This window comes from Vipera ursinii, assembly GCF_947247035.1.
Source record: "Vipera ursinii genome assembly, chromosome: 4".
Classification (NCBI taxonomy): domain Eukaryota; kingdom Metazoa; phylum Chordata; class Lepidosauria; order Squamata; family Viperidae; genus Vipera; species Vipera ursinii.
Window position 1 is genome coordinate 90,051,576 of NC_139514.1, and position 24,789 is coordinate 90,076,364.

General features: G+C 40.1%; 1 protein-coding gene across 5 annotated transcripts in view; it reads right to left on the reverse strand.

Moving 5' to 3' along the window:
- Nucleotides 1-22,968: 22,968 nt before the first annotated feature.
- Nucleotides 22,969-24,789, reverse strand: part of SEPTIN10 (septin 10) — a 40,011-nt gene continuing 38,190 nt past the window's right edge. For all 5 annotated transcript variants that reach the window (XM_083362235.1, XM_083362237.1, XM_083362234.1 and 2 more), the window contains one exon: nucleotides 22,969-24,641. Coding sequence is in view for 1 of the 5 variants with exons in the window: in XM_083362237.1 (XP_083218363.1) it covers nucleotides 24,626-24,641 (16 nt within the window). In the remaining 4 variants the exon portion in view is untranslated. The remainder of the gene's footprint in view (nucleotides 24,642-24,789) is intronic.

A 24,789-nucleotide genomic window follows, 5' to 3' on the forward strand; every position in this document is an offset into this window, starting at 1 on the left:
TGAGATCTTTCCATTGCTTTACTGGATGGAAGCACCTTTAGGATGCTTTCCACATTTATATAGTATATTTATATACCTCCATTTGTTCCTAATGCTATCCTTTATGCACTGTTATTTAATCATAAAATATTTTGCCACATTAATTACAAGCCAGCGGATCAGAAATTAATTAGAATGGGAAGTATGTTCCACAAAAAAAATAACACTTTTATAATAACTTTCATGCTTTGAATCCAGTAGTTCCCACAAGATGGTTCCTAATATCTCAGGATAAAAGACTAAAATAGCAGATGATAGGACTGTGGTACATCTTGGAAAACGGCAACCAATCACAGGAGAAAGACTCATTAGACAGATAATGAGTACTAAGGCTCAGAGCCAAACTGCATAATCCCAATTTACAAGGCACTTCTTTGAATTGAACTGTACATTTTTTAAGCTGCTACCTATAAACCTCAATTGCATCACCACTAGTCCATCTTCAATCATAGAACAATACCACTGACTGCTATTATAAAGTATCAGAAAGCTTTCCAATAAAAATCCTTCAGTGTTGTCTCGAAATGAGTAGGAATATTATCCTCAATATCTGGTGAAATCCACATGGTGCATTTCCATAAAATTTTCCCAGATAGAAAATGGGTGTTAGGTCTTCCTCTCATCATAATATTGAATTATGATTTACAGCACATACATCCTCTTCCACATGCTCATGCATATCCATCTCACATCATGCCCTCTGCCTTTTCCATCCACTCTTTGCCATTTCTCCCTTGACCATCTTCCTTTGATGCTGATCTAGATGATGGTTTGCCAGTTGGCCAGCTCTTGGACTTCCTGTCCAAGGTCTTTGCATAATCTTCCCCCTGGACTCTTTTCTGTCAACTCGATCTTCCAGTTGAGAGAAGGTGATGAGATCCCATTGCTGCTCTTTCCCAGACTGACCTCTTTCATCCCATCATCAACCTCTGAAATATCTGTTAGGACAAGAGGCAGAACGTTGCTTTGGTTAGAGCCATTTTCTTTTTTTTCTTTTTTATTTCCTCTGATAATTGTCTGGGGTCTGCATTAATGGAAATGTAAATTGACTGCCACTGTGCTAAATGACAATCGGGTTTTGTTTGACAGAGCTGAAAAGTATCTCATTGAGAAGGTTGGCACCAAACAATCTAAATGCAAATATAGGTGGGGCTGTGGGAGGAGGACATTTTAACTTCTGATAAGGTTATTGGATAATGTGAGGAGGTGGAAATGGCTGCCAGTTCATAAAAATTTTGTTACAGTTCAACTGCAGGGGCCATTGTTCCAGTTTTTTTTTTATTAAAGGACTAGGCTATTTTCTTTTCCTCCCAATGACATAGCCTTCAAAAAAAAACAAGAAGTGCAATAACTCTGCATTACATGATTTTCCCCCCTCTCAGAGTTGGTACAAATCTAGAAAGTAATTATGGGAAATTACAGTCCATCCTATAATTCTGCTATTTCTACAGGCTGTTCTGGCCCCTGCTTTGAAGGAGGGACCTTGACCCTTTTCCTTTCTTAGACTTCAGATGCAACATTAGATCAGAACCTGGTAGAAACCAAAGCCCATTCGATGTTTCTAAAGGATTACAGGGTCACTAAAAAAAGTCTACAATTCATATATCTAACCTGCCTAATGATAGGAGTGCAGTTGGCATTACCTAGACCCTAAGCACACTCTTGCGAGCTTCTTTTAGAAAACATTAACATAGGAATCAATCCTCCACCCACTTCTTCCACTTCCAAATATTTGTGGAAAACCATGCCAACTCATCAGATTGATTTGGAGAGCTCCCAGGAACAGTTTAACGAACATTAGGTCCCTTAGAATCCAGACTATCTGTTCTCCATGTATGTTAGGGTGGACCTTCTCAGAGAATCTTCCATTAATTACGGGAAGCTTTTATTTATCCTACCAGGCAATCAGCTGCAGTGTACTTTTAATCAGGACACAGCCGGGAAGACTACATTTACTCTGATCATTTACATTTTCTGCCTCAGGAACCAAAACATGTTGGTCTCTCTTTAGCATAATCCTTTCCTTTTTTTTAAAGTGCCTATGCCATTTACACTATGGAAATCTTAATCTACTCTTCTCTGCTGATATCTCCACATTGCAGGGATTTCTTTCTTTCCATATCTATTTTTCCTCAGGCGGCAATGAATTTGTCTCTTCCATTACTTAAGACCTGGAACGTATTTTGACTCAAGACATTTTGCTGCTGCCTAAAACAAAAGACAAACTGGCCCTCTCATACCACTACAGATACCAATAGGATGGCACCAGCAGTAGCAATAGAAACTTCATCAAGGTGGGCTTGGGCCATACTACAAAGTTCCAATGCTCCCTCCCTTGCCTAGCATTGTAATTTGGCCTTTTTTATCCATCTGTGTAGGAAAGAAGCTTAATAACCTAGCTGCTATATGCATGTTGCAATCCTAATAATTAGTAGCCCTTGAGTTGTAGATTAAACACAAAACAAGGATTTAACATCATTGCCTGATTTGGTGTTTTTTTTTAAAAAAGCAAACCAATGAAAGTAACATCTTCCTATCACCTATTCCTCCCTTTTATAAGCCTGTTATAAATATGTATTTTTTGGTTTGGTTTTTCCAAAGGTGCTTTTTCGAGAAGCAACTGGAGTTTCTTGTTTTTCTTTGAAGAAAAACAAGAAAGTCCAGTTGCCTCTCGAAAAAGCACCTTTGGGACAACCATGATCTGGATTACAGAGCATAGACGTCCTGGTTTGATTTATTCTGACCACTTTCATCTCACAGTGTCTGCAACTGTTGCTTGAGAAGTTCCTCATCTTGAAATTGGCAAATTGTTTTGTCAGGTGATAAAAAATAAAACACACACACACAGCTGCATCTTGCTATAATCTTGTACTAATAATTTTGATAGAGTGCAAGACTGTCGGTGAGGGCAATTCTTTAGAAATTGTGGGCCAAAAAATAGCTTCCATCTGTAACTAGTCCATGAACTCAAACGGATAATGGACTTTGAAATGCCAGTTAATTCAGACTCTTGGCTTCCCTGAATGGACCCAGAGGACATATTTTAGAAAACAGATTCATTTTTCTTTTTCCTCCACCAATCATTGCAAGCTGAACACACTGGTAAAATACAGAGAAATATAAAATTGTATATGGCTTATATAGACTATGATTCTCCAGGCCCAGTGAGAAAAGAAAGAAAGAGCCTTGGTGGAGCAGTGGGCTAATGCCTCCTTAAGTAACACCAGCTGCCTGCAATTAGTGCAGGTTCGCATCCCACCAGGCTCAAGGTTGACTCAGCCTTCCATCCTTCCGAGGTAGGTAAAATGAGGACCCAGATTGTTGGGGGCAATAAGCTGACTTTGTAATTATGCCGTTTGGGGGGTGTATGAAAGCCCTAACAAGCAGGCATATACATAGAATGAAGGCTACTGCTAAGCTTGTGAGCCGCCCTGAGTCTTCGGAGAAGGGCGGGATATAAATGTAATAAAAATAAAATAAAAATAAAAAAGAAGAAAAGGAAAGAATGTTCTTTCTTCTAAGTGTCAAAATTGCAGGTTTATTTTTATGTTTACACCCAAAAAAAATTTAAATCCTGTTTTTCGACCAGGTAGTATTCAAAGCTACACTGAAGAGATATATTCTCTATAAAAAAAAGTTGGGAAAAACCAATCAGTCATTTACAGTTCCTGATCATGAATTGTGGAGAGAGAGAGAAAAGGGGGGGGGCTAAAATATTAAACATTTTTATTCAAAGCCGATTTGTAATACTTGCAAATGCACATCTGCAAACTCAAATGACGCAGAGTCATTTGAAACAAATGCATCTGGCAAAAGTTTTGCCCTGAAATTGAAACATTTGTTTTGTTTTGCTTTACATCATAATTGCCCTGCGGGGTGGATTTCTGTCCCTTGAGATATGCTCTCAGCCATCGCCTGCAAGAACACATCAACAGCTCAAAAAAAGGTCATCTCCCCAATAGTTAATTAGTCACAAATTGCCATCACTAAATGGATATAAAATGATTTATTCAGCTCTTAGCCTTATCTGGCTTTTTGAAGCAAGGGCTTTAATGAGTATGCAAAACCTCACCGCCTCTCCTTCTGATAAAGGAACCGTTCATGCAGCTGCCTTTGGAAAAGAATGCCTCCTTTGACTGATTTCACCAATATCATTTTGCCTTTTAAAAATTAGTGGAAATAATACTTATTTCCTGACACATTGGATAATGATTACATGCTACAGGGTCACCTTAACTCAAAATCTCTTTGGCTTCTCCAAATGCATTTTAAGAAATATAACTTTCTCCCATATCCATAAAGCCCACTGCATTCCCAAGGTAATAGCTAAGACCCAGAGAAGCCCATAAAAAGCTGCCCTGTGCCTCCTGGCTACACAGGGAGCAGCTAGCCGTTTCAATTAAGAATATGGAGCACGGCACACCGTGCAAGAAGGCAACCCCCCAAATATGCTTAGTTTTATTATATTCTCCCTAGATGGCCATTTTTCCATCAACTTCTGTCATCATAAAAAATGGCACTTTATAGCCATGCTCCTTTATTGTGGCTGAAATCCACCTCTAGATGCAAAGGATAGGAATCTTTGCTTCTATTTCTCAAAGTGTTTGAGAAAATTAGGAAAAAGGTTATTGGAGATATATTTGAAATCCACATCCTCCTATTACCAATTCCAGAATATACTACATACACACATATACATACACATTACACATGGCCCAAAGAGAAAACATCTGCCGCAAATTCTGTGTAGGTGTCAGGAAGGGCATCCGGCTAGTAAATGCTCAGCTCCATTCAGTCACCCCCACTCCACCCCCGATAAAAGGGATTACAGGGCTGTAAAAAGAAAAAGAAATACATGTACATGTACATTTATAATGTGAAACCTCAAGTATTTGGTATGTACATTGTCACAAAAAAGTTAAAGCACATTTCAGTGCATTCTGAAAGTAATGCAACCTTTGTATTATACAAAGTTAATTATGGCATCTTTTGCAGATTTGAACACATACTATTTAAGTGCAGCTGTTCACAGATGCATAAATTTAGACACTTTTTCAGCTGGTTTAGAGCTGCTCGTTTTTTTCCCCTGTTTTAAATAAGGTCCTTAAATGTAATTGATTCATTAAATCTACAACTAGTCATGTGAAGACAATACCAGACATGAACAAATACTCTATTCTTTTTAACCTCAAATTGTGGCTGTTGTTTTCTTTGAAGGTAAAGGTTTTTTTCTCCAGGCTTGTGGGTTGGTTTCTGAATGTTTCATTACCAGGCTAAGTAACATATTCAGCAGAGTTTAGGGGACTTTGTGTGGTCAGTAGGTCTTGTGATGAGGAGGTCACATAAGGTGAGAGTCTTGTGATGGATCAGGTGTGGGTGTGTCAAGTGAGGGTCTTGTGGTGGGTGTTGTGATGGGTCAGGTATGAGTCACCCGTGAGAGTCTTGTGATGGGTCTTGTGATGGGGAGATCACATCAGGTGAGGGTCACGGGGAGGTGAAGTGCTGGCTGTGGGGAACTTGCATAGTTTGGCTGTGCAGTTGATTTGGATTCTGAGGGGTTCATAGGCTGGTTGTAAGTGGATGTATCAGTTGATGGAATTGCTTATGGAGTTGTTTTGTTATTGTTTTGTTTACTTTCAGCAATCATGGCTTCCTCTAAGGACCTGTCTAAATATCTGAAAAGGGAGATTACAGTATTCAGTTTTATAGAGCAGGAGACAGCTATAAAAATGTCTCCAAATGTTTCAAGCTAGCAGTTTCTTCTAAGAAATAAAAGTTACATGGCACAGCAAAGTCAAGACAAGATCTGGAAGAAAAAGATAACTCTAGGCTAAAACAGGGTCAAATCTGCAAAACACAACCTACAGAACACAGCAAATGACTGCTGAAAGATTTAGCTGACACTGAAGTAAATGTCCACGGGGAAGAGTACAATGCTGCCTATGCACTCGGAGAAGTGCCAAAAGGAAGTCTTTTTTCTCTGACCTCATTATAGGTCACTTTATTTATCTTAATATATCCCACCTTTACTTTATATAAACTTGACATGTACTACAGGTAGTCCTTGATTTATGACTACAATTGAGGCCAGAATTTATGTTGCTAAGTGAAAAATTTGTTAGATGAGTTTTGTCCCATTTTGTTGTTAAATTAGTAACATGGTTGTTAAGTGAATCTGGCTTCCCCATTGATTTTACTTGTCAGCAGGTCACAAAAGGGGATCGCATGACCTGGGACACTGCAACCATCATAAATATGAACCAGCTGTCAATCATCCAAATGTAAGTCATGTGACCATGGGGATGCTGCAGCAGTCATAAGTGAAAAATAATCATAAGTCACATTTTCAATGCCATAAATTCAAACTCCCTCTTTTTACTTTCTAAAGTTGGAAGAACAAAACAATAGATTGAAATGTTTTGCAATAAAATGACTTGGACTGATGAAACAAAAAATAAATTGCACAGCCACAACTACTGTACACAAAGTACATTCGGAGAAAAAAGGGTAAAATAGATCACCAAGTTAAGGATTGATGGCTGTATTATGGTTCTGGTAATCAACAACAAAGGAAATAATTGGTGCAGGAGGAAGGAAGAATGAATTTCACTAGAGTGTCATGGTTCCGATCGACAGAGACAAATAAAGCAGAACTCCGAGGCTTGTTCATTCCTCAAAGAACATGTTTATTAATACAAAGTATCAGCACTTCAAAAGTGAAACCAAGTCTGAACAGATGCAGAACAATTCCCCAATACAAAGTTAAGAAATCCCACTCCTAAAGCTATGCAACCAACTACGTTTGCCTATTCAGCTTGTTGGCGGGCTTTTCATGAAATGCCCAGCCCACAGTCTCGGGAGCAGCCAATGACCTTGGTTCCCATGAGAGAAAGTCTGAGAGAGAAAGTCTGTTTTCTCTAGTGCAACACCTGGCAAACCCCCTCCCTCTGTGCTATGTGTCAACTAGGAATGAGAAGGAAAAAATGTCTGCAACCACGCTCATTCTAAAGTTGACATAGAGATCAACTTAGCTCCAAACTAAAGTTCTACCATTAGTATGGAAACTGAAGCCAAATGTGCTTGACATTTCAGCACTGCACAAACCAAAGAATACGTGCAAATCAACCCTAACATTCCTTCAGGAAAGACAGTGAAAGTCCTTGGAATGGCCTTCACACTCCCCATATCTGCAGTGCATGGCAAAAATCCAAGAATATTTCTGAACTAGAAAAATTCTTCAATGAAGAGTGGGGGGATAATCCCAAAAGCTAGAAAAGAAAGATTCCTATCTGGCTGCAAAAGACGTTTGGAAGCTTTTATTTCTGCCATAGAAGACATTATGAAGTAATGACCAGAAAGGCCTCCACACCTCTGTATCTGCCACACTGTTTTGTTTGTGTTGATCATGAATCAGTAAACAACTGCCTATAAACGGGAAGTATGCATCAGGTTTTCAGAAAAAATGTGTAGAGAAAAAAAACCTCTACCATCCTGTGTAGAGGTTCGGTAAGCTTCTATCCCCTCAGGAGCCAGTTAATTTGACGAAGGATAACTAAATGGTTTGCATACAACTGGTTTTTCAAGCATAAGCATTTATGCATATAAGTGGTATATTTCTTCCTGCATGCCACTGGGCTGCCCAGTGGACAATAACAGAATTATAGATTTGGAAGGTGCCACTGGGCCCCAGGGAAAACATAGCCAGTTCATTTTAAAGCAGGATGAAAATCCACTTCCAGGCACTCTCTTTCTTCTTAATAAAATCATTCAAAATCTGCTATTTTAAATTCTGTTCTGTAATGCCTTACAGAAACACTTGTCATAGTCAAGAAAAAGTAATTCATATTTTCTCCTTAAATACTTTTAAAAATACAAATTTCCTTGCTACTGCAGCAAAAAGATAAAGACGTTTTTAATGCTTATTGCTGGAAGTAAGACACCTGGATTAAAGTGTTGTTCCCTGCAAGCTTTGGCTTCCTTTCTGATACTATCATGGCACACTTTCAAGCAATAGAAATACTGAGGGGGTTCTCAAACCTACAATAAGCATACAAGCTGATGAAACTACTGAAGTAAAAAACAGTCTGACAGAGAACAAGCATCTCGTGACTATCCCTGATGCAAAGAATACTAGCTTCATGTAAGCATTACTAGTGTATGTGATACCACAGGTAGTTCTCGCCTTACGAGCACAGTTGAACTGAAAAATTATGTTGTTAAATGAGATATTTCTTAAGTGAGTTTTGCCCCATTTTATGACCTTTCTTGCCACAGTTGTTAAGTGAATCACTGCAATTGGTAAGTTAGTAGTGCGGTTGTTAAGTGAATATGGCTTCCCTGTTGACTTTGCTTATCAGAAGGTCGCCAAAGGTGATACATGACCTTGGGACACAGCAACGGTCATAAATATGAATCAGTTGCTAAGCATCCAATTTTGATCAGATGTTGTAACTGTGAAAAACAGTCCTAAGTCACATTTTTCAGTGCTGTTGTAACTGAATGAAAGTTAATGTGGAGAAAAGCAACATTTTACACCTAGGCAGGAAAAACCAAAGGTACAAATACAGATTAGGCGAAACCTGGCTCAAACACAGTAACTATGAAAGGGAGCTTGGACGATCATTTAAACATGAGCCAACAGTGTGTGGCAGCAGCTAAAAAAGCTAATAATCCTTGGTTGTATAAACAGAGGGATAGAATTAAGATCACACAAAGTATTAGTAACACTTTATAAATCCTTGGTGGGACCACACCTGGAGTACTGCATCTAGTTTTGGTCATCACACTACAAAAAAGATGTTGAGACTTTGGAAAAAGTGCAAAGAAGAGCAGCTAAGATGGTTAAGGGCCTGGACACAAAAATATATGAAGAACGATTGCAGGAAATGGGTATGGCCAGTCTAGGAAAAGAAGGACCAGGAGCTGCCACAAAGAAGAGGGGGTCAAATTATTCTCCAAAGCACCAGAAGGCAGGACAAGAAACAATGGATGAAAACTAATCAAGGAGAGAAGCCACCTGGAATTAAGGAAAAATTTCCTGAAAATGAAGACAATTAGCCAGTGGAACAGCTTGCCTTCAGAAGTTGTAGGTACTTCATTAGTAGAAGTTTTAAAGAAAAGAGTGGACAGCCACCTGTCTGAAATGGTATAGGGTTTCCTGCCAACGCAGGGGGTTGGACTAGAAGACCTTCAAGGTCCTTTCCAGCTCTATTCTGATTGATTAAACTTTGAATGGTCACTAAGTGAACTGCTCTAAATCAAGGACTACCACTTTTCTGCATTTCATCTTTCGTCCAGTCCCAGAGGCCCTATAAACATCCCAGGGAAGAGGGAACCTCTGAAATTGCCTCCCATCAAGACTGAGGGCAGGGGCCGGGCATTTGACTTGAGAGGGTATTGAACTTGGCCTGGACACCCTCTTGTTCTTACATAGCTGCTGTGTATTGGAGTGTGTATTATATTAAGCAATAGCTTAACAGATGACAGCTAGAAGGGGCTGTACATAACTGCCGCAAGGCGTGGCTCAGCTTTCGGCGGGAAAGCCTGGTTAAATTGATTGGCTGTCAGCTCAGCAGCCAGACTATATAAAGGGCACAGGCAGCCCATTCTGTTGCTGGTTCTTCTCTACAAATAAAGAGCTGAATTCACTGCCTGGCATCATCTTGTGTGTGTTAACCCACTACACTTCACTGGCGACGAGGATGGGATCCTGCTTCAGAAAGAGCTGATTTAACAAAGGGCCCGCATTACTCACTGGGGGAAGAGGCATCCTCCCCAGCTACTGAGTTTAACGGCTATCCGAAGCAGGATCTGCAGGACCAGACGCAACATGGCACAGTTCGGCCAGATCCAGCCATTTGACCCAAGGTGTCTTGAGCGGTGGGAATCACACCTGAGTCAGGTCGAGTTCTACCTACGGGTGAACAGAATCATGGAGGACAGTATGAAGGTAGCAGCTCTAATGTGCACAAGCGGCCCAGCCGTTCATGATCTGGCCATTGGACTGTGTGCGCCAACAGCCATTGGAGCTGTTACGTACAACGACCTCGTGGAAAAACTGAACAGGCATTTCAACAGAAGAATGTCTGAGCTGACCTGGAGATTCCATTTTGAAAAAAGGGATCAGCGGCCGAGTGAATCAGCGGCAGATTTTATTGCGGTGATGCGACAAGCCGCCCGCCTCTGTAAATTCACAAATTTAGACGAGAGGCTTCGCAACCGGGTCATGTTTGGCCTCCGGGACAAGTGGTTGCAGCAGAAATTTTGCGCCAAGCCGAACCTGACCTTCCAGGATGTCCAGGATGAGGTTTTGGCCAGAGACTTGGATGATGTCACAGATCAGAGTGACCCTAGACCCAGCACTACCAGAGGGGCCATGCACCGAGCAAACACTATGTACGACGGGAGCGGACATTGGGATGAGACAACCGACATTGATGTGGTTCACCAAGACCAGATGCCACAACAACGGCAAGGGCACAGCAACAGCAAAAGGACCCAGAAGAAACCAAAAACACCAACGACACAACACAAATGCACCTGCTGCGGATGCAGCACGACCCACCCCAAGTGTGCAGGCTGTGGGGGAAATCACACCAGAGTGGACTGCAAATTCCGTACGGCCAAATGTCAGGCCTGCAGAAAAACAGGCCACATCGCAGCAGTCTGCCAAAATCGCCCCAGAGATGGCCTGCATGAGATCCAGTCTGAGGACGAAGATCTAACAGGTACCTGGGGGGCCAGCAGTCGTCCATTGGTAATTTCAAAATATATAACACTGGGGTTCACCAGCCACTCACCCCAAAAATCAAATTGGATATCTGTTTGCAGGGGATTCCCTGCAAGATGGAACTGGACTCTGGTTCAGTGGTCTCAGTAATTTCAAATGAGACTTTTGAACACATGTGCAACCAGAGTCAATGGTGGGTCAAGTTGAGGCCTTCCGATATCAAATTAGCAGATTTCCAAAACACTCCAATTAAAATTAAGGGGGAAGCCACATTGTCCGTGGGGTTCCAGAGGCGTTTGGATGTCCTCGTAGTTGAAGGCTGAAGGACTAATTTAGTGGGGTTAGATTGGTTCAAAGCCTTGGGTATCGTGATTGGAGGGATCCACAACACACAGGCCAAGAGCATAGAAACCATCTGCAAAAAGTTTGCAGATGAGTTCAATGATCAACTGGGCAAATACACTGGGCCCCCTATTTTGTTTAAGTTAAACCCTAAGGTACCGCCCATTAGAATTAAGCCCCGAAGAGTTCCCTTCACTCTCAAGCATAAAATTGAGAGCAAGCTGGACAAACTAGTGGAACAAGGGGTGTTAGAGGCCGTAGAAGGTGGTGAGTGGGAAACCCCAATAGTCACCCCCCTCAAATCAAACAGGGAGGTTAGGATTTACGTGGATTACAAGTGCACGATCAATAGAGCACTCAATCCGCATGCTTACCTGGTCCCAACGGTTAACCATGTCCTCGCTTCCCTACAAGGCGGCGCCATTTTTGCTAAATTATATCTTGCGCAGGCGTACCAGCAGCTCCCAGTTACCAGGGAGACGGCCGATGCACAAACTATTGTAACTCACCGTGGAGCGTATAAAGTTAACCGTTTACAGTTTGGAGTGACTGTGGCTCCAGGAATTTTTCGGGAGGTGATGGAGAGGACTCTGAAAGGGATTCCAGGAGTATGTCCATACTTTGACAATGTACTCATCGCAGGGAACATGGAAGAAGTATTGGCTGACCGATTGGAGACAGTGTTAGGAAGATTTCGTGCTGCAGGTTTTAAGTTAAAGAAAGACAAATGCAGCATTGGCGTAAAGGCCACTGAATTCCTGGGTTTCAGAATTGATGCCAGGGGAATCCATCCTGCAGAGTCCAAGGTAAGGGCCATCAAGATGGCCCCCACCCCCAAGAATAAGACAGAACTGCAAGCATTCCTGGGGCTACTAAATTTCTATCATTCATTCCTCCCAAATAAAGCAGCTATTGCTGAGCCCCTTCACAGGTTGCTGGATAAGCAGTCAGTGTGGAACTGGACCCCTATACATGAAAATAGTTTCAGGAGTTTAAAGAAACTGTTGTCCAGCGATTCAACTGTGACTCATTTTATAGAATCTAAGCCCATTTGCATACCATGTGATACTTCCCCATATGGAGTGGGTGCAGTTCTGAGTCATTTGGAAGCGGATGGGGTCCAAAGACCCATTGCCTACTACTCCAGGACACTGTCAGGGGCTGAAAGGAATTATGCTCAAATTGATAAAGAGGCCTTGGCAATAGTGGCTGGGGTTAAAAAGTTTCATGATTACCTCTACGGCCAAGAATTCACAATATTCACAGATCACAAGCCACTACTGGGGTTGTTCACATCAGATAGGCAAACTCCCCAGATCTTATCCCCAAGAATGCTCAGGTGGTCCATTTTCCTATCGGCCTATAACTGTAAACTGGTGTACAGGCCAGGGAAGGAGATGGGTCACGCTGATGGACTAAGTAGGTTGCCACTAATGCAAGCAGCTCAACTACTGACCATTCAGGACCTTCCAGAATGCCCACTCAAGGCAAAGGATATCGCTGCTGAGACAGTGGCAGACAAGATCCTGAGCAGAGTTTTAACATGGGTAGCAACTGGGTGACAGGAGAAAAGCCCGGGGCCAGAATTCCAGACATATTTTATTCGCAGGCATGAGATGTCCATGCACAAGGGTTGCCTATTGTGGGGCAGCTGAGTGGTAATTCCAGAAAAGCTAAGGAACAGAGTCATCCAATCTCTACAGGAGGGGCATCCAGGAATAGTAAGGATGAAGGCACTAGCCAGAAGCTACCTGTGGTGGCCAGCCCTAGATAAGGCCGTAGAGGAGCAAGTAAAAGGGTGCTATGTGTGTCAAAAGTCCAGACCTGAGATGCCACATGTGCCTGTTCACAAGTGGGAGGCCACACACACCCCATGGTCCCGCGTCCACATTGACTATGCAGGGCCATTCCAGGGACAGTTGTTTTTAGTGGTCGTAGATAGCCATTCCAAGTGGTTGGAGGTAGTTCCAGTAACTAGCATGACCACAGCAAGGACAATCCAAGCGCTCAGGGGACTTTTTGCCACACATGGCCACCCGGATGTGTTAGTATCAGATAATGGCTCTCAATTCACCTCCTCTGAATTCCAGGCTTTCACGAGGAGCTACGCAATTAGACACGTCACATCAGCACCCTTCCACCCGGCCACCAACGGATTGGCAGAACGCATGGTGCGCACAACCAAAGACGTATTAAAACGAATTATCAGCGGCGACTGGCACCAAAGTTTAGCCCAATTCCTACTTAACCAACACACCACACCATGCACGGCTACCAGAAAGAGCCCAGCGGAACTTCATTCGGGCAGAAGGCTTATCACCAAGCTAGACAGACTGCACCCCAACAGAGTGGCTGTGGAGTCAGATCAATCCAACTCCCCTAGGGAACTACACACAGGCGACTTGGTATGGGCAAGGAACTATGGGCCTGGACATGTACGGATCCTGGGGGTGGTGGTTGACAGAACGGGGCCGTTGTCTTACATTATAGGGGTGGAGGGGGATTGACAAATAAGAAGACACATTGATCAGATCAGGTCACGAGTTTCTGAAAGACTGCCAGCCAGCAACCAACATGAGGGACACTTGTCAGTACCACCCACGATTCCATATGATCACCAGCTGAACGCAAGGGGGGAACTGGATCTGTGGCCAGAAAGAACTGTTCAACCCAAGCAACAACAGGCACAGGAAGCTCATAATGAGCTGGGAACTGGGGGTGGTACACTGGGTGAGGACAGAGCAGAGGCACCCACTGACTCATCGGCTCAGGACAGGGGCGAGCCTCTGAGAAGATCTGCTAGGAATCACAGGCTACCGGCTTATCTCAAAGACTATGTGCAACCATAAGAACCAACATATTGTCTGGAAAAATGTAGATATAGTTGTATTATATTGTTGTATTGTTCATTCTTAAGAGGGAAGGGGTGCTGTGTATTGGAGTGTGTATTGTATTAAGCAATAGCTTAACAGATGACAGCTAGAAGGGCCTGTACATAACTGCCACAAGGCGTGGCTCAGCTTTCAGCAGGAAAGCCTGGTTAAATTGATTGGCTGTCAGCTCAGCAGCCAGACTATATAAAAGGCACAGGCAGCCCATTCTGTTGCTGGTTCTTCTCTACAAATAAAGAGCTGAATTCACTGCCTGGCGTCGTCTTGTGTGTGTTAACCCACTACACTTCAATAGCTCACACTGTTGTTGTGGGAGACAGGAGGAAGAGTGGCAGAGTAGACAACAGACAAGTGACAGTGACCCTGGAGAAGGAATGGGGGTGCAGCAAACAACTCAGAAAGCACCTGAAGTGGCAATGCGGAAAACCATTGCTATTTCGAGAAATTTAGTGACTTATTTTGATTTCTCCTTCATCTTCTAAAAAGGCTAGAAGTTTAGAACTCATTCGAAGTTAACCTGCTTGTTTTTTTACTCTTGTTTGCTGAATAATGGAAAGCAGGGAGGGTTATCTGTGAAAATCTTAGCCTTTCAGTTTCCATCCCAGAATTTTTTTTTACAATGTCTATGTTTTCATAGCTGTATTTTTTATTTATTTTATTTTTCACAGTTCCTTTAATATACCACAAACTAACCAATGAAATATAAACATTTTTTCAGGTATTTAACATTTGTTATTTCAGTAATGCTGTAGGTATTTTATATATTGCCATACATAAATACATACCCGTAAGTTTAGGTGCTGTTCGTCCATTTCCCATTTCACTGTATCCACCCCAGTTTCCATCCCAGAATTATGTATCACGCAATCAAGATTGGGTCTTGAAATCTCATAGCAGGACTGTAATGTATTGGGATTTTTACTTGTACTGATTCACATGTCTGTTTAAATGCTGCTTAAAGGTTGCTCAGTGGTGGTCTGTGTAATGGTTACTGACTAAGCCAGTAGTCTCCAGGAAGATCATTGGTAGATTTGGGGCGGGAATGGGTTCCTTTAAACCTGTTGGCCGCTGCCTAGGGGCCAATCATATAAGTAGCTGTGCATCAGCCACTGTTTCAGTTCTGTTCTACTTGACTCCAATAAAGCATGTTCCTGTTTGCAACCTTCCGTCTCGCTTATTGCCTGCAAAGAATCAGCAACACAACAAGGGCCATGAAGTCACGGTGCCAAATTTTGATTAAAAAAAACCTGGGATAGTTGTTCGTTGAGATCTTTTGCACAGAATCAAGCATTGGGTATTATGAAAACTGGATGCCCTTGGGGTATCTCTGCTGTTGTTATTAGGGAGTTCCTGGCAGCTTGTAAGAAACTTGGCTATCCTCTTGCTTGATATGTATGCTTTTTCTTTATGCTTTTAAATCTGTTTGTTTGGGTTAAGAATAAAGCTTAAAATCTTTTTATTCACTGGTATGCTTTTTGTCTCTCCACCCAAAAGAACCAATTAGCTGGGCATCTGATCACTACCCTGACACTTGGCAAAACAGGACTCTCCCTAGTTTCTTGCACTGAAAAGGCGAGGGGCAAGAAATATGCTTTCAGACATGTGACATTCTGTTAATGTTACTTTACATTTAAGTTAGAACAAGTAATTATGGGGGGGTACTTCTTCTCTGGTCTACCAGTGGAGGACACCAAGCATGCTTTCTTATGTTCCCCGACAAATGTGACAAATAAATAAATATCAATATTGACAAATATATATGCAGATCTAGTACATGAACTTGACCCATCTTGGATCCCAGCAGATGAGATTCACGTATGTAATAATTACCTAATTTTACAGGGATTAAAATTAATACAAGAAAACCACGAACCTATTATTCAACAGATTAACATGACCTGCATAAATGAAGAACAAGAAAGCAGGAGGGGGAAAGGGAACTATGTTTTCAAAGAGACAAAGAAGAATTATTTTCAAAGAATTTGGCCATGTGAAAAGCAAAGCGGGATAGCAAAGAATATTGGAACTGCAGATTGTAGGAAGAAGTTGCTGACTCTCCTGTATGAATGATGTTGTCTTTCCTCCCTCAAACTGTACAGGTAGTCCTCAACGTACAACCACAATTGAGCCCAAAATTTATGTTGCTGAGAAAATTGTTAATGGAGTTTTGCCGCATTTTATGACTTTTCTTGTCCCATTTGTTAAGTGAATCACTGCAGTTGTTAAATTAGTACAATGGTTGTTAAGTGAATATGGTTTCCCCATTGACTTTGCTTGTCAGAAGGTCACAAAAGGTGATCACATGACCCCAGGACACTGCAATCGTCATAAATGTGAGTAAATTGTCAAGCATCCAAATATAAATCACATGACCAAGGGGATGCTGCAACAGTCAGAAGTGTGAAAAATGGTTATAAGTCACTTTTTCAGTGCTGTTGTAATGCCGAATGGTCACAAATGAACTATGTAAGTCAAGGACTATATACACTTCCTAGTTTTTCTTTTTCTTTTAACAAGAAGGAATATTTTTGTACAATATACTCATCCTGCACAGTAACAATCATTTTGCTAACCATAATACATTAATGAGGCCATCAATTTGAGATGTTCTTCAGAAACTCAAGCACAGTGTTGAAAAAGGTACCATACCAAGCCTTCTTTAGCAAACTTCCTGAGACATTCTAAATATTTAGTGTATCAGATATCTGGGTAAGTGGGAGACCTATTCAAAAGAGGACAACATCTTAAAAAAATGCCAAGTAAATAAGAGTAGCTATGAATTTTGTTTACAGTTTTAGATAATGCATAACCTGCTGTAAATAAAGTCATATACTTAGGGCAGAAAAAAAGTGCAAGGCATGATTTCTCTGCATGCAGAAATCAGCCCTAAATTCTTCTGACAGAGCCATTTAGGGTGGTGGTCACTGCTGCTGCTGTGTTTAAAAGCATTGCAATCCATCCTTTGTTACATATAGCTTCAGAAGCAAGTATGCGTCTCATCCTCCCTCTTCAAAGTCTGCATGTGCACGTGCTGGTTTTCAAAATAACTGATATTTTGGTTCTGGTGCCATAAAGAATGTGTTCCTTTGAAATGAGTCTGCTGGGTTTAGGAGACAAGCAGACAGAGGAAAAAATAGCAGCAGAATCCAATCTTTAGTGTGCACCACCATTTTGCATTCTGCGTTCATTCACCTTTTGGACCACTGGCTGCAATCTCCATATTTTAGAGTGCTTTTATTACTGCCTCTCTCTGTTGGGAGGTAGGAAAAAAAGTCAATTAGGTTGACCATTGAACTGGGACATAGTTTTGACTAATGGCCTGAATCGGTGGCCTGCACCACCGATGTAAGCACAAAGCATCACCGTTTACCACTTCAGCTGGCTTATGGTCCAACTATTAACATTAATCCAACATTAAGGACACAAGGAAAAAGAGATGGTTGAGAGATTCTCTCTGTCAGAGAAATGAATAAAATGAATTCTGCATTAAATTTCTTACTCTTGAATTTGGGAACTGCTTTTTATAATGGCTCCAGAGAACAAGTTACTAGGAGGTTTATTTGGGTTTTCCTGAGATTAGAAAAGGAGGACAATTTATTTTGAATGTCATCTTGTTCATTCATATACTGACCAGGCCCTGTGAGATGCAGGACTGTACAGTTTATCTTTTGGACACATACCCTGTATATCAGCCAAGCCTTCTAAATATATGATATATGATTCATGCATGTAATATGCCCACAGTGGTGTGTTGGCAGAGGTTTAAAAATTGGCTCTACTGGCTCAGTTGTGTTAGTGTCCTGCCACTATCTGCAGAAGAACTGATCAGTGGGCTTGGTGGCTCAACTCTGTTCCCAATCAGGTGGCAAAATTTCAGAGAATTTAACTCTCAGTTCTTGTGAGCTGGTACAAGTCAGCTCCAATACTCACTGAAGGTACCATTCACAGGAGATGCATGATTTACTTTCCTCACAATCACTCCTGAAAAGAGGAAAATCTATGACCCTTTTTTTTTCTCCAGCTTTCCAACTCCTGATATTATTAGAGTAGGGAGGAGGCACAAAACTATACAGCTATGCAAAACGGAAGGGAATAAGCCTGGACAGGCCACATTTTCTCGAAGTCTGAACAGCACAAGAGAACCATAATGTCAACAAGAACCAAATGGAAATGAAGGTTTATTTCACACTGTAAACTTCACAAATGGATGCCTCTTGCTTAGGACAGATGCAATATGAGAAGTCCTCAGGTAAATTGCTCTTTTCCCACCCACAACATTTGCACATCCTCTCCTGTTGCAAGCTGAATGTTGAATACACTTTACTTGGATGTATTTGACAAATTAGGCATTCATCCCCTCTTTCTGCCCTTCCATCTTTTTCAGCATAATTCATTATAGCACAAGGAATCCCCCTTCCACGCAAAATCTCCCACTGCTAGATCTGGAAAACAAGTAGCTCTAAATCTTCAAATAATTTGTTCAGATCATGTTTTTTACATGGTTTGTATTAAAATTGCCCAGCAGCATTGCCAGCTTTTGGAATGGGAAAAAGAGAAAGTTTTTTTTCCACTAATGAGTTTATAATTATATTTTCTGCCCTAAATATTATAGATGATGATAGAATGTGATTTTCAACTACATTGAAATTTTCCTGTGAAGATTATTCAGTAGTGAAAAAAAATTAAAGGACAGATTATAAATAAATTGGGTTGGACTTACCTAAATACAAATGATTATAACTGCAATTTCCATTTGAGAACTATTTTTCTAACTTAGTTTGTCTCATTGTATCACTAAAATAACTTGACCCAACAGGAGGACATTTTTTCCCTTTTCTTCACCTTTTATCTACTGTTCTTGATGAGGAGGAAGCTACATGGGAAATGTTGCCTAGCAACCTAATCTCTCTCCAAAATGGAGCAGAAAAGCAGGGTTTAGTGGGAGTTTCCATGTCTTTCATGAAGGACTATACAGAACTGAGTTCAATGAATTAAATGCCCAATTGCTGAAGCTTTGGGCTCACACAGTTCAAAATACTGTAGCTGATCTGCTGTGTTCTGATTACACTTACTTTAATGCTATATTGACTCATCTAATTTTATTTCTGTTAATTAGCATGTGTATTTTGGAAGAGGCCAGCTAGTATAAAACATATTAGTATATTTTAAACTGGCTGGCTTCATCCAAATTTTTGTTTTTCTGTATAAGTTGTAGATAAAAATTGGGGTGATTAATATCCTTTATCTCCAACAACAGAGAAGACTCTAGGCCAAGAAATCCCTACCAGAGCCTTGTACTGTATTCAACTTCATTCTGCAGCTGAAAGACCCAGATCCAGCTGGGTATTCCCCCGGTGTGCCATCCCTTTGGTGGCCTTTAAAAATGTTTGAGGTTCAGTGGAAACTTCCTTATATGCTGCAACTTTTAATCCAACTTTTATTTTTTGGCTTTGGTTTTGGCATCTATCGTAGCTAGATATCTGTATGATTCCGCTTTACCCCAATTATACATTAACTTTTCTTTTGCAAGTTGCTCTGGAGAATTAGTATAAAAGCTTATCAATTAAATAAATAAAACATTACTGCCATGATCCATAATACAAGAATTGCATGTTCATAGGTCAATAATCAAAACTGACCTATTGACATCAACATCAAAAGACATCTCCAGGGAATCCCACGAGTGTGTGTGTGTGTGTGTGTGTGTGTGTGTGTGTGCATGGGATCTACAGTACCATGTTCACAAAATTCCTACTGAACCTCAGCATAATACAAATCTTCCATTCCTGCCTCCAAGTTTATATCTGGCACAATCCCTTTTGTCACATCCCCCTTATGTTGTAGTGCAATGTTTTTCTTGTCTCATCATGCTGCTCTTAATGGAAAAGAGGCAATTGCATTGAGGGGCAAAAACAAGCTCAGAAAGGGAATTTGACACCTCCTAATTAGAGTACCTCTAGTTGTCCAGCCTTGGATCACCCCATGATAGTGACAGATACAGTACTAATGCATAATCTTGTATATATTATTTAAATGTGCACAGAGATGTGACAGTAGTTGCCAGTCATGGATTGATGTTCAGCAGTGACCCTCCCCAAATGGACCCAATACATTAGGCATTTCTTAGCAATAGAAAATTGTCCGCATGTGGATCTTCACAGTTAAATCAGAAACATGCATAAATCACACATGCTTTATGGTGCAGATGCCATCAGGATGCAGAATCATGCAAATTTAGGGTACAAATCTCCATGCACATTCCAAGCTGCTCTGCATTTCAGCTAAAGAGCAACCAGAAAGGCTTACAAAGATTCATAATAATATCATTCCTGGCCATATGGCTACACTCTTAAAAAACAGCTCATAGAAGTAGAAAAGGGAGTGGGATAAAAGAGGAGAGGAAAAGTAAACACAGGAAACTCTTAGTTACTAAGTTCCTATCGTGGCCAGATGACAACAAAACAGTGGAAAGAAGAGCAGCCAAAAGGTGCTAGATTCTTGGCCAAAACCTATGAAATACCACAACTGCTGCTTGGTCACAATTGCAGAAGATAAGACATACTTTGAGGATGCAACGGCCCTAGCTACATGTTGGAAGGAGGCCCTCTCCAGATTATGAATCATGATTTAAGATACATTTATTATTATATCAAATTATAAAGCCATCCATCTTGCAACTGCAACCCTGGACAGCAAATCTAGAATTAAAAGCCAACAAAAACAACGCTTTTCATTTAAAGCAATAACATTCAATTAAAATACAATCTCAAGAGTTCCTTCTGTACTGCACCATTGACTTTAATAGACAAAAAACTAGAAAGAATGAGATTGTGTGACATAGATATGGGACGGGGAAGCTCAAACAAGCTATATTCTGGGATTGGACCTCTCCGACTCTTAAAAAGGCCCAGAGGCAAGGCAATTCCTAGCAATGCCGTCATCTTTTGACTTTTAAAAAGGCCAGCATGAAAGCAATACCATTTATTCCACAATCGATCCATACCTGCCCTGTTTTTTGCCACTATGGGAAGGTCCCTTCCTGATAGAAGTTCATGTGCCAGGAGGAGACCTTGACCAGGATCTTCGGCTGGAAAGAAATCATCTGAAAGGCTGGCTGCTTCTGTCTCAAGATAAGGGTTTTTTTTGCTGAAGTAAGCATTCTGAAGCATTTGTGTTATCCAGTTTTGTAGTTTTACCATATAGATGTACTTTATTGCACTTTAATTATCTTATTACCCTTTCATACATTGTTTAAACATAATACAAGAAAGATAAGTTAGAAAGTTTAATACTTTATCTGTCAGAAAGTTTTTACAATTTTTGTTACCAATCCTTTAGCTGAAGATGCTGTGAATTAAGCATTAGTCCTTTTGTGCTGTAGTAGGCCACAACTATTCATAGACAATTTTGCTTTATATCCCCCATATTAAACAACCACAAGTAAAAAATGTTTTCATAAATTACCTGAAATATTTTTTGCAGATCTAAAAAGGTTAGCAGTTATATATATACACATATAATATGTATTTAATAAATTTAAATATAAATATTGGATGTAGATTACATAAGCTTATATAAAAATATCTAGGGCATTTGATTGCCAGATTCATACTGATTCTGCAATAAAGCAATGAGATTATGGCTATTGAGCAGCATCTGCTGGTGATAACTAGGCACAGTTATTTTGAAATGAGCTGAGAAAAAAGAGAGAAATCAAAGTCCCCTTAGAAAACATATCTCAATAGTGCAACAAGAAATATAATCTTTTCTAATACTTTGTGTCAGCCTCCTTTCCCCATGTTAAATGTTAATAAAGAACTACTGAAGTCAGGTGATTTGACTCCCATTTGTAGCTAATATCAAGAACTGTTTTGTTGAGAACTTTGCTCAATTATTTTTCAGGCCTCTGACCTGCCAGGGTTTCATCTGCTCAAATTTAAAGCCATATGGCTGCTGAAGGAAGTTCAGTTGACTCCCTTTGCAGTCATAACAACACAAGAGAAAGTGATCTTTCCATGCCTAACCTAAAAAGCAACGTACAAGGAACTGTAGTCACAAAGAAATTATGTGAATCAGCTCAGCAATGGAGAAGTCAACTAAAATTAATGAAATATATGTAAGAGATGTTCAAACTTCTTTATTTGGAGTAGTATTGAAAAAGATTTCTCAAGAAAATAAGGAAGAGTTATGGAAAGCTGGTTAAAAAGACGTTAAGAATAATACAACATTGTGAGTAGTCATTAAATATTGCAACTGTCTTCCTGTAGTTTAAAGGCACATTGTTGATGTTTAGAATCAAAGTGCAGGGAATTTTACTATTTTATTTTTGCTAAAAAAGAGGGAGTTGGGCTAATTTTTGTTCCACCTTGTCATCCTTACCATTTTGCATGCACTTATTCTTATAATCATTGATTTCTGTGCACCTGATATTTTCCCATTTCCTTGTGTGGCCCCAATGGGGAAAAAAAAGTTGCAATATGTCACAACACGTTGCAAGTTTGACACTGCTGATCTTAAATAATGGCAAATCTTCAACTTTTTATCTAAATATACTCAGTGGAATTTTAAAGTTTATATATAAATTAATATGTTCTCTCCACTTTTATAAATCACTACTTTACAAAGGAAATCATCACAACTCTGAAACTACTCGTTTCAGACCCAGTAAGTGAACCAGTCATGTCATTAATGCTAGCTTATATGAGTGCCAGTGTCAAAATGCTTGTCTGAATGCACTAATTTTGTAAAACTGTTGAAAAGGTTAGCAAGTTCCCTGATACGTATGGAGGGACCTGCTTATCACAACATTCATGTGGTGTATCTTCAATTGAGACCCCTAGTGGTTGGTCACAATTAGAGCAAAATGGAGGTTGATGCATAGGCTTAGCTGCCGGAATCAAGCCAATATGAATGGCAACAGAACTCGTATGTAGGATTTATACCACAGAATATGAGTAGAGCTAAGAATCTGTTAGTATCTTTGTGAAAAGCTATCATAGGCCTCAGGAAGCATGAGCACCAGATGAGCCCTACCCCCACTTCCCGGATTTAGTTCCTGCTTTCAAAAGAAAACATTCTATAAGAGAACACATACTTGGGGGAAAAAATCCTGGAAACTAATATTAGCACTGATCTTATTTCTTATGGAATAATCTACCCAAACAGGATTTTAGATAGGTGTTGACAATTTTGCCATCCCACTGATATTTTCTCCAGTGCCTATGAATACATTTATATCATCTTTGTAGTGCTAAAGATGATGGCCCCAGTGTCTGATTGGTTGTTTGCAGAACAGTGAGACTAGGTAGAACAGTTCTATTATCCAATAAATTCAAGCACTGTTGCACTGTGGAATACTAATTGTTTAACCAAATAACTTTATTTGTCAAATTACATGTGTTTTATAAAATAATTAGCAGAAATCTATGAGGATTACATAAGCAACTGCTATATTTATTAGTAAACAGGAAGCACCAGAACTACTGGTTGCCTAAGTAATGGATAATTTCAAAATTAAGTTATTGCTTCTTTGAAGAATAAAACTTTTGTCCAAGTAAGCAAGCACGGGATTCAACCCTATTCAAGCTCATTTCAAGAAAAAAAACAGAGCTTGACTTTTATTTTCTTCTTCTTCTACCACTTGTGCACCTAGTTAAATGTTAAATTATAAGAATTAAAATTGATGGAAGGCTTTGTGTCAAGGAACACAAGACATGTTTAAATGAATATGAAGTTGTCAAGATTTTTATTAAAATCAGGCCTAATTTTCAAAATGACTGTTCCCAACCTTCATATTGTATAATTGAGCGTAGATGAGAAAAGGTGGCTTAAAAAGAAGACACCCTTGCAACCAAGTTAATTTTCAGTATTTCAAGTAATGTCTGTGCTTGCGTGAATACTGCAATGGTAAAGGCAACCATGATCCACTTTAACTCTAAAGCTTGTCATCATTACAAAATTACAAAGTGCACATTTTAAAATATATTGGTTTACATATTTTATACAGTTCAATAAAAGGCACTTTAAAGGCTATATACTTAAGGCACAAATTCTTTAAAAATTATAATGTGTAGTCAATGAATACTATTATACTACAGTATTCGTAACTTAAATGAAAGTTGTTTATATCAGGGCTTTGGCGTGCTTTAGATTCTAAGGCAAAAGGAGCTTCTGAGGCTTCAGGCCCATGAATGTGGCATTTCTCTGCTTTCCTTAACGCTCTCCTTGCAACTGAGCAGCTGTTCTCCTCCCTCAATGAGCAGTGGCAGCAAAGCAAGTTGCAGACCTGTGCTAGATTTATGCCCCAATGCACTCTGAAGCCGTCATTTGCCTTCAGATCCAAAGCACGTCATAGTTCATAGCATGGTGATCTTTGGTACAGAAGGCTGATGTGCATTTCTGCTGGCAAAAGTACATAGTTTAAGTGCAAGCTACTGAAAAAAAATAAGTCCATTTGAGTGAATTCTTAATGTGACAGCAACTTATAGTACAGAATGCAGAACTGATTATATATTTTAATACAGTTGCAGCGGTCAGTTTTCAAATGAACACACATTAAGAAAAAGAAAGGAGGTAACAATCCATCTTTCTTCCTCTCAGATTTGTGAAGAATTTCTTCTCCAATTCACATAAAACCGGGGCTGAAACAAAAGAAAGATTTGTTAGTTTTACAACACTAAAAAATGTATCTTAAAGCTATCTAAGAGGAGTAAAAGAGGAGGTCCACAGCTTGAACATGGTGAGATGGAAATAGAATAGAGCTTCTCAATTCCTATTTTACTTCTATTT